Here is a 10,035-nt window from a genome sequence, read left to right on the forward strand (position 1 = left end):
CGACTCCGATATTCCCCCGCATATCTACCAGAGGTGGTCAAAGTAGTCAAGAAAGCTACTCAAGTAGAAGTAGCGATGAAAAAATCTACTCAAGTGCGAGTAGAAGTACTTCTTCCATAAGCAACCTAAACTACTTGAAGTAGAATTGATTGACTTCAAATCTACTCAAGTAAGTAAGTAGTTGTGAAAACTGTCGTAATTCGTTCACATGGACTGTCAAAAGGTGCGAATTGAGCTATGCGAAAGGTGACAAGCTTGATTCATATTGATGCATACCAGGAGGTATCCAATTTTCGACAGCATAAGCATTCGTCCGCATCATGGGATGAAAATGATAGTATTGAAATGGAAATGCGATACTGATCCTCTGTTTACTCCAACAGCACGTTTTAGAAAATATGGTACGACGCCCTTCCCCGTATTATAAGGCCCGTGTAGTTTAGTCGAAGAGCAATAGGGGGAAGTTGTATAGGAGACGGTGGAAACACTTTGCGCGATTAGTACACATTGATAAAAAATATGGTGGATCGTAAAAATGCTATATTGTGTAGCTTTATTTCCGGAAATTAAAGGCATTACTTCACTTGCTTTTATGCTTCAGCATGTATGTTATCCAGACAAAAGAACTGGCATTAATTAGAACTCAAAGTATATGATACTGGGAATTGAAAGTAAAATCTAATTACTACATCTAAAAGCGGAACATGTATTTCATGTCCAGAGATGGTCAGTAACGAAGTACTTCTACTATTTGGAAATACTCAAGTACCAGTGACAGAAAACGAACAAGTAAAAATTCTGTGGGATGTACCAGTTATAACTGACCGCGAAATCAGGAGCAACCGCCCGGATATAATCGTCAAACTAAAAAAGAAAAGAGAATGCTTATTCAGTGAACTGGCTGTCCCAGCTGATCACAACCTACTGCAAAAAGAATCAGAAAAACACTCCAAATATGCAGACCTCAAAATGGAATGTGAGAAAATGTGGCGATGCAAAATATACACTTGTGAATCACAGCATAATTTCTGTAATTTCGATTCTTCATCTTCAATCATCTCTACCTCTGCTCTGTAACCCTTGCCAATTCTTCATCTGCTGCAATTCTGTAATCTAACTTCTCCATGTTTTGCATAGGAATAACAATTTGAATGTATTACTGAAATTTTAAAAATTTACTCCAATCTCACCATTTTCCTTTGGGGGCAGGTTGCTCCCCGGATTATGTGTGTATTTACCAGTTTTACTGTGAATAAAGCTGATATAATAATAACAATAATATAATCTCGCCATTTTCCTTTGGGGACAAGTTGCTCCCCGGATTATGTGTGTATTTACCAGTTTTACTGTGAATAAAGAATATATAATATAATAATTTATAGAGCGCCGAATATAACAATATATCATTACTACACTAGGGCGCTGTACATAAAAGACAATAAAATATAAAAGTAAACGATATGTATAAAAGACGAAGTGCATAGTTGTAGGGCGGAATGAACACTACTCTATAGTTCGAACGCTCGTGTTAATAAAACGGTCTTGATTTTGCGTTTTTGAAAACATATAGCGAGTCACATACTCTGATAGAAAATGGAAGATTGTTCCACAGAATGGCGGCCGATCGAGGAAGAAAAGGTTCTCTCGCCGTAGGTCGATGTTCTGACTCTTGGAACTGACAAGAGCTTTTGCGACTGAGAACGAAGCGCTCTTCCGGGATTAGCCTATACATTGTCACTAGCTCACGAAGATACACTGGTGCACTTCCCTCCATGCATTTGAAGACGTACAGAAGAAGCTTAATTGTATTCAGACCTAAATTTCACGGGTAACCAATGAAGGGATCTAAGAATCGGCGTGACGTGATCACGCTTCCTTGACCGAGTTACCAAACGAGCAGCGATGTTTTGGATCTTTTGTAGCATCCACAGATACGCACTGCATTGTATCTTTCATATAAGATTTTACCCATTCTAATGCCACGCCGGAGATTCCGAATACATGATGGAGCCATTCCACCAATAGAACGTGGTCGATTACATCGAAGGCAGCGGAGAGATCCAGCATGATTAGAGCGACCATGTTTCCGTTGTCGAGGGCAGAAGCAATGTCATTGCGGACACGTAACGTTGCTGTTTCAGTCGAGTGTCCGGCACGATATGCCGACTGATTCATGTCGTGAAGATCGTACTCGGTCACATATGGTCGACAATGCGTTTGGCGACAACCTTTTCCAGAAGTTTTGAGAGATGCGGAAGCTGCGATATCGGTCGATAGTTTTGCATCAGATCGGGGTCAAGAGTAGTCTTCCTCTACTTCTAGTACTTACTCAAGTAGATCTGATTTTTGCTACTTCTACTTCGTAATATTTTGTGATCTACTTACTTACTTTTCGCTATTTTCAGTTTGTCAAGTAGAAGTAGTTTAATCCTTCAATCAGGAATATAGCCTGAGGAATTTCGGGGCTGTTTTCAAGGAGTATCAACATTTCATATTGATAAAAGTCAAGTAAAGCCCAGAAATGTTGTTGCGCTTCGCGCACAGTAGTTATGGAGTGACAGATATGTTTTCACGAAAGTATCAGTAAATATTATTTAGGTACCTGATTGATTGATTCCGCTCACAACGCATTGTCGCCATCAAATATTTCATCACAGTAAATATGGCCCACCATAAGATTTAAAACTACCGTTTCGCAATCTAGCAATTACCTATCATATCGTAATCTAGCAGCTCATGGTGTGTCCTGCTAACCTGGGAAATACGGCTTTTTTGAACGTTATACCTGTTTAAGCAGATCACCTTTGAAGCTTTATGGACAAAAGACATGAAATATATTTCCGCTTTTTTCAAGTGGTATTTATATTTCACTTTCAATTCCGAGTATCATACTTTGAGTTCTAATTACTTTCACGTCTTTTGTCTGCAGAACATACATGTTCAAGCATAAAAGCAAGTGTGATAATGCTTCTATTTTCCGAAAATAAAGCTATACTAAATATAAATTTTACGATCCACAATATTTGTTATTAACGTATACTAATCGCGCAAAATGTTGAAACCGTGTCCGATACAACTTCTCCGTATTGCTCTTCACCTAAACTTGGGGCCTTATAATATGGGGTAGGGCGCCATGCCATGATATTCTCCAAAACGAGGTTTTCCAGTAAACAGAGGGTTAGTATCGCATTTTCATATCAATACTATAATTTGCTTCCCATGATGCGAAAGAATATGCTTATTCTGTCGAAAATTGATACCTCCTGGGATGCATCAATACGAATCAAGCTCTCTGCACCTTCCGCATAGCTCAATTTGCAGCTTTTGAAAGTCCATGCGAATGAATTAAGAGTGTTTTCAAAACTACTTACATACTTGAGTAGATTTAAAGTCAGTCAATTCTACTTCTACTTCAAGTAGTTTTAGGTGGATTACGGAAGTACTTCTACTCGTACTTGAGTAGATTTTTTTGCCGCTACTTCTACTTCTCCTTGAGTAGCTTTCTTGACTACTTTGACCACCTCTGTTCATGTCTTTAGTACAGAAAGTTTCGAAGGTTGGTATGCTGAAACAGCTCCGAAACTAAAAAAAAGGAGTCCACTTTTCCAGATTAGGACACGTCATGCTAGATTGCGAAACGCCAGTTTCAAATGTTATGATGAGCCATATATACTGTGATGAAATATTTCATATGGGCAAAGGGCGACAACGCAGTGTGAACGGAACCATGACAGCCCGCTACCTAAATTATATTCCCTGATACTTTTGTACAATCATACTGGACACTCTGTAACCGACGACAATTCTGGGCTTTAATCACCTTTTATGAAAATCAAATGTTGATACTCCGTGAAAACAGCCCCGAAATTCCTCAGGCTATCTTCCTGATAGGATTAAACTACTTGTACTTGACAAACTGAAAATAGCGAAAAGTGAGTAAGTAGATCACAAAATATTACGAAGTAGAAAACATCAGATCTACTTGAGTAAATACCAGAAGTAGAGGAAAACTACTTGAGTACTTCGAAAAAGTAGAAGTACTTCGTTACTGACCACCTCTGATATCTACTCATAAAATTATGTGTTTATTACATTTCTGTTTATATTTTTATGAGGTGAATCAACCCATTTTTTCGAATTGAGCAAAAATTAAGTGTGTGAAAATACGTCGTGAAAAATCGATATCGATAACTGCTGCAACTCCAATTTTCAGTAACACCTGAGAACAGTTGGTCGATTTTACAGCAGTTTGAGGCGGAGTCAGAGCGTTTATCACGAACTCCGACTCCAACCAGTAATTGTTTCCTCAAATCCGATTCCAATGAGTGTTACAAAATTATTTATTTTTTAACGAAACTCCGACTCTAGAGCCCTGGTCTGGTGTATCACAGTGTGTATCTTATTGTGTGATTATAATTTCAATAAAGTTCACTAAATTTGAAATTGATATGCTGAAAAGAATATCGTGTCTTTCTCTTGACACGGGATCAAAATACATCCATATTAAAACTGCATCACTGTTTTAATTTTAAAAAAGCTGCTTCACCAAGGGCACGGAGACAGAGGATTGCACTAATCTAGAAAGGCAGTACAGATATATATTATCGCGTATATAGACATGATTACGTAGTTGCAAATAGGTACAGAAGGCCTTTCAAGTACTGTATGATCTCCGTGCCGCCAAGTTTCGATTCGCCGTAGAACCGATCGACAAATGTTATTGGAACCTGCAATGAAAGAAATTATCATGTCAAAAGTACATATGTAATTTACGATGAAATTCAGGGGCTCTCAAACTGGGGTACACGTACCCCTAGGGAAGAGACATTTTGACACCAACATTATCAAGGGGGCAGGCACATATTTCTCCAGGTTTGTCATGACCCGAGTCGCTTTTTTGGTGACTCGACTTGACTCGAGTCATTTTTACAAATGCGTAAAATGACTCGAAGCAAGTCATATGACTTGAGACTAGGACGGCCAAGACAGACATTTCATTGTAACTTCGAAGAAGAATAAAGTCACCACATGATTGGTACTTCGTCTATCAGTCCTGGTACTTGAAACTGAGGAAAATTACTATTATTATGAACGCGAGCCATTCTATATCATTCGAGCAGAGTTGAAAAAGGTGGGTTGAACCAGATTGAACTGAAAACTAAACAGTGAACATGACGACTTGGACTCAAACACGAGTCAAAAATCTATGATTTCGAGTCAACCCTCTACTAGCTGACTCGGACTTGACTCAGAGGTGAATTGAAAATGACTCGACTTGACTCGAGTCAAAACTATAATTCTGGGATTCACTTGTGACTTGGCTACGACCTTGTAGTTCTCCTACTTAGAATCCGGACATTATTATGTTATATTAATCCTTGACATCCCACATCAAAGTTACACCTATGCCCCATCTTCCATTTTCAATCTGAATGTGGGCAACTCAATTAAAAATAGATGCAGTGATTTTCAAGATTTGCCAATACTCCCTCGACTGGAAGTGGACTACAAAAGGTGTGAAATTTGCCGAAGTAAGTAGATTTGGTCGAGGTTTCGCATACTTTTTATAGTAAATCGGAAGGGCCACATTCAAAATAAATCTTTGTTACAATGCAAATAGACTGACGACGCGCAGATACAGCAATTACCGATCCCCTCCGATTATTATCAAGCACCCATGACATGAACGAAAAATCCACGAAAAATTCCGGAAACACACCTCGCCCACAGAGAATTCGAACTGTCTGGCCCGGACCATCATCTCCATTTGAAAAACGTATCCTTTCGATACGCAGGACGAGATCAGCTTCTCCAAAACTTCTTTCTTGTAGAGACGAAAACTGCCGGTCAAGTCAGACACGCCGGGTCTGAGCAACACTTGCGCTATGTAGTTCGCGGTTCGACTGAAATAGAAGTGATTTGGCGAATGCGTTACAGAGGTGGTCAGCGTGTTCAGCATTACTACTCAAGTGGAAGAAAAAGTAACACCGTAAATTCCTAATTCAGGTAGTTTCGCCCAAAATGCTGTACAAGTAAAAGAGGAAGCATCCTAAACACATCACCATCAGACTTGTATAAACTACCAGCCCAGTTTGTTGACGGTCAACCATGGCGATGGGTCAACTAACTAACGAGTTTGAGTAGTTCTATTTCTAGTTGCGGATTTTGAAAAGTCGATAGTTCAAGTTTTAGTTGCGAGTTTTCAAAAGCGAGTATTTCTAGTTCTAGTTGCAGTTGCAAGTTTTCAAAATTGAGTAGTTCTAGTTGTAGTTGTGGATTTTGAAAAGCGAGTAGTTCAAGTTTTTATTGGGAGTTTTCAAAAGTGAGTAGTTCTAGTTCTAGATGTAGTTGCGAGTTTTCAAAAGGGAACAGTTCTAGTTCTAGTTGAGGATTTTGAAAAGCGAGTAGTTCTAGTTCAAGTTTTAGTTGCGAGTTTTTAGAAGAGAGTAAGTTCTAGTTGTAGTTGCGAGTTTTCAGAAGTGAGTAGTTCTAGTTCTCGTCGCCAGTTTATTCATGGGATCAGTTGTAGTTGCGGATTTTTAGTGAGTGAGTAGTTCTAGTTTTAGTTGCGCATTTTGAAAATCCAGTAGTTTGAGCAAATCTGAACACCTCCAAAGCGGCACAACTAAGCAAAATAAACCAGAGTACTCGGAAAAAGTAGTAGTACGTCGTTACTGACCACTTCTGCTTCTACCTCACTATGGTACTACTCACGGTTTTAGAACTGGCCTATTTCTGCTAGCGCTTGCGATATCATTAGAGCCGGCTTTCAACCAGTCTTAACAACACATCTAATGTAAACGATTGTTGTGACACAATATACAACGGTACCTGACAAGTTTCCTTTTCCAGTCCCACCCATAAACCCCTCCAGACCCCATGTATCTCGTACCAGTGACAACGTCGAAATCGTTACCTTCCTGTTGCCTGAAAACAAAGTTCCCTGTCAAACTTTTTGCACGCTTTTTCAAGGCAGGAGAACGAGAAAACTTACTTTATGAAATCTGGAATGAATTTAGGCTGTAAAATAGATAAGAACACAGGGGTAAAATATATGCAAACATTGATTATTTCGTAACAAGTGCCTGCTTACTCATTTATATTCAATTGGGTTATAATATTTCGTACTAGCCACATCTGCCTATATATCTATCTAAATTATGTAACAGAACGAGATGGATATTATATTGATGAACAGCACTTGGTCGTTTCGACATATTCTTATCTGTTCATTACATTACTATGTGTCTCGTGCATCAAGTTGCACATTGTGTGATTGTTAAGATATAATGTACTTACATGATGAGACAAGTCTGCGTCCATTATAAATATGAAATCTCCAGTCGCGTGTTTAATTCCGTGCATATACGCCGTGCCAAGTCCTAGTTTCTTAGCTCTCGGGCGCAGCAACTGAATATGAATCAAAGCTTAGAAGCCTGCGTATCCATCACACCATTATATCAAATCACAATTTTTTCTTTTCCGTAAATCTTCTGCAATTCCTTAGCGACATCCAATGTTCCGTCTGGACTTCCATCGTCGATGATAATAATTTCGAACGTGCGTTTGCTTACAAAATGATAAGTTTAGAGTAAAATGTGAACAACATGGCACAGAGATGGTAAAAAATTACTCACGCCTCAGTCATGTATTTCACGATGAGCCATACGATTAACGGGAGGTTTTCCCTTTCGTTGTAGGTCGGCAGCAAGACTGAATATTTATTTTTAGACATTCTGTCTGATATTGCCTGATAAAAAGAGCTTAATAATTAAAAAGGTAACACATTTATGTAAGTAAATAACCCAAAACAGACACCCGAGGGCAAAACTGGCGTTGACCAGATTTTCAAAATGATCCATCTCCAAATTCCTGGCTATTTCATTTACCGACACATACGGCGAGAGGTCAGGAACGGAATTTGGGCTCTTGACCAATAAGCTCAGACTCTCATCAGTCGAAAAAATAGTATGCAACTCAAATCGCCCCAGCATTACAAAAATCAGCTGAGGACATGTACCAGATGCATCCGCTCTGTATAATTTGATATTGAATGATCACAAGTATCTCATGATAATCTAATCACACTTGAAGATTGTAAGTGAAGGTTCAACTGGCTAGCGTTTCAGGAAAAGACTGATAATAATAATGTGGGTCTGTGGATTGAGTAAGGCTGGCCACAATGGTTCAGGGTTGTAATGACTTGATTCACGATGTTTTGTTGACTCGACTTGACACGAGTCATTTTTCAAATGCGTAAAAGTACTTGACTTGAGTCAATTTTGTATTGTTCATGACTCAAACCAAGTCATTTGACTCGAGACTAGGACGGCCAAGACAGACATTCCATTGTAACTGCGAAGAATAGTAGAGTCACCACACGATTGGTATTTCGTCTATCAGTCCTGATACTTGGAAAATAGGGCCAGAAACTGTTAGAACTGAGGAAAATTACGATATTATGAATGCGAGCCATTCTATATCACTCAAGCAGAGTTAAAAAGAGTGGTTTGAACCAAATTGAACTCAAAACTTAACAGCGAACACAATAACTTGGACTCAGACTTGACTCGGTTGCGAATTGAAAACGACTCAACTTGACTCGAGTCAAAACTAAAAAAGTGAGATTGACTTGTGACTTGGTTACAACCCTGATTCAAAGTACAAGTTGTGATTTCCAAATACAGAAGTATTTTAGGACCAGTTTTGCCTGAAAAACTCTTTCGACTCGAGTCACGTCAAGTCGCTCGATTTTTTAAGGTGACTCGAGTCAATTCAAGAAAAATGAAAACGAAAGCGCAAGTACAAGTATACAGTGATTTAGTCGACACTGAGATCGATGACTTGAAGTTTTATTCGAAAATCACGCTTCTAGTCAAACCACATTTCTGAAGTGCCAAGTCGAGTCATTTTTGTAGTGACTCGAGTTATCCCAACAGCGTTGTTAACGACCACCTCTGCCCAAATGTCGGGTCGCTGCCAATATTGTGACAGTGCTACGAAAATCAAGCATGAAACAGAACTGCAGCTATTGATCACAACCAACGAAGTTTCCAACTCCATAATCAGTTCATTGCTCCTGATTTCGAACAATAGAAGATAGTAGATTCGTCGAAACGAATCCTTCTTCATCAGAAGATGTGTTTTCTGTTTCCGAACCCTCGCTATCTTCACTGTAAGCGGCTAGCCCCGGTAATATCCCTACGCATTTCGTAACAGAAGGAAAAACAATCGTATTTTGAGGCCGGGGTTGATTTTCCATGACTTTATCGTCCGATTTATTGCTAATTTTTGGCGGTACTTCGGTAGATTTATCGGAACCCGCTTTTCTTTTTACGGCAGCTTTCAGAATATTGTGCTGATTGCTTTTTTTGGACGATACAGTTTTTTTCGACGTTTTCTCAAGCGCAGCGTCTGATTCTTCAGAAACTTCGATGCCGACTTCCGGTAATTCTCTAGATTGCGCCACTGCATTTTTAAAGTCTTCCAATTCCTGTCTCTCTTCGAGAGCCTTTTTCCTTTCGATTTCAGAAGATAACTTGTTGACGTCAGACAGAAACGCGGATTCCTCCTGGTTGATTCCGCGAAAATGGTTTTTGAACTTCAACTGCTCTTCGAAATCTTCCTGTTTTTTGTCTCTCTGCTCCTTCAATCTGTCGTAAAGCGGTCTAGGGTCGTAGGTTTCTTCGGGGGCTTCCACGGGGTCCTCAGGTTTTCGTACTCTCTCCCATTCTTCCTGCCTGGCTTTGCGTTTCTCTTCTATCTGTTTTTCAGAGACGAAACTCTTCACGTTCGAACTCATCACTCATTAGTAATTTGGTATCGGCTAATTTACTCTGAATAATATGATAACATATCGATCATCGTCAGGCCGCTTCCACTAGAGACACTAAAATATTATTACGTCAGCCGAGCATGAGCCAGCAGTATGTAGAAACTGAAGTAGCTTATTGTTGTGATTGTGCTAATGAGATCCAATTGTTGGTAAATCTTAGAATCTAGTGGTTATTGAAGATGAATTCACTTCTATTCATT

General features: G+C 39.3%; 2 protein-coding genes across 2 annotated transcripts; both read right to left on the reverse strand.

Moving 5' to 3' along the window:
• Positions 1 to 4,503: 4,503 nt before the first annotated feature.
• On the reverse strand, positions 4,504 to 7,761 carry LOC145442769 (dolichol-phosphate mannosyltransferase subunit 1-like). The gene is made up of 7 exons (XM_080320752.1): positions 7,638 to 7,761; positions 7,470 to 7,569; positions 7,300 to 7,410; positions 6,995 to 7,020; positions 6,832 to 6,927; positions 5,720 to 5,903; positions 4,504 to 4,727 (listed from the first exon to the last, which is right to left on the reverse strand). The coding sequence occupies exons 1-7, from the start codon at positions 7,733 to 7,735 to the stop codon at positions 4,623 to 4,625; spliced, it is 720 nt and encodes a 239-aa protein (XP_080176878.1). The 5' UTR covers positions 7,736 to 7,761; the 3' UTR covers positions 4,504 to 4,622.
• On the reverse strand, positions 7,751 to 9,946 carry LOC145442768 (PSME3-interacting protein-like). The gene has a single exon (XM_080320751.1). It carries the CDS (start codon positions 9,800 to 9,802, stop codon positions 9,071 to 9,073), a length of 732 nt encoding a protein of 243 aa, XP_080176877.1. The 5' UTR covers positions 9,803 to 9,946; the 3' UTR covers positions 7,751 to 9,070.
• Positions 9,947 to 10,035: the final 89 nt, after the last annotated feature.

This window comes from Botryllus schlosseri, chromosome 7, assembly GCF_051294905.1.
Source record: "Botryllus schlosseri isolate E-star chromosome 7, Bs_hap1, whole genome shotgun sequence".
Lineage (NCBI taxonomy): Eukaryota > Metazoa > Chordata > Ascidiacea > Stolidobranchia > Styelidae > Botryllus > Botryllus schlosseri.

Excerpts from the sequence above, each read along its gene's own strand:
- LOC145442769 (XM_080320752.1), bottom strand. The coding sequence starts at position 7,735 with ATGTCTAAAAATAAATATTCAGTCTTGCTGCCGACCTACAACGAAAGG. Across the intron at positions 6,928-6,994 it reads TTCATTCCAGATTTCATAAA|GCAACAGGAAGGTAACGATT; the intron begins GTAAGTTTTCTC and ends CTTTGTTTTCAG. Across the intron at positions 5,904-6,831 it reads TGGAAAAGGAAACTTGTCAG|TCGAACCGCGAACTACATAG; the intron begins GTACCGTTGTAT and ends CTTCTATTTCAG.
- LOC145442768 (XM_080320751.1), bottom strand. The coding sequence starts at position 9,802 with ATGAGTTCGAACGTGAAGAGTTTCGTCTCTGAAAAACAGATAGAAGAG.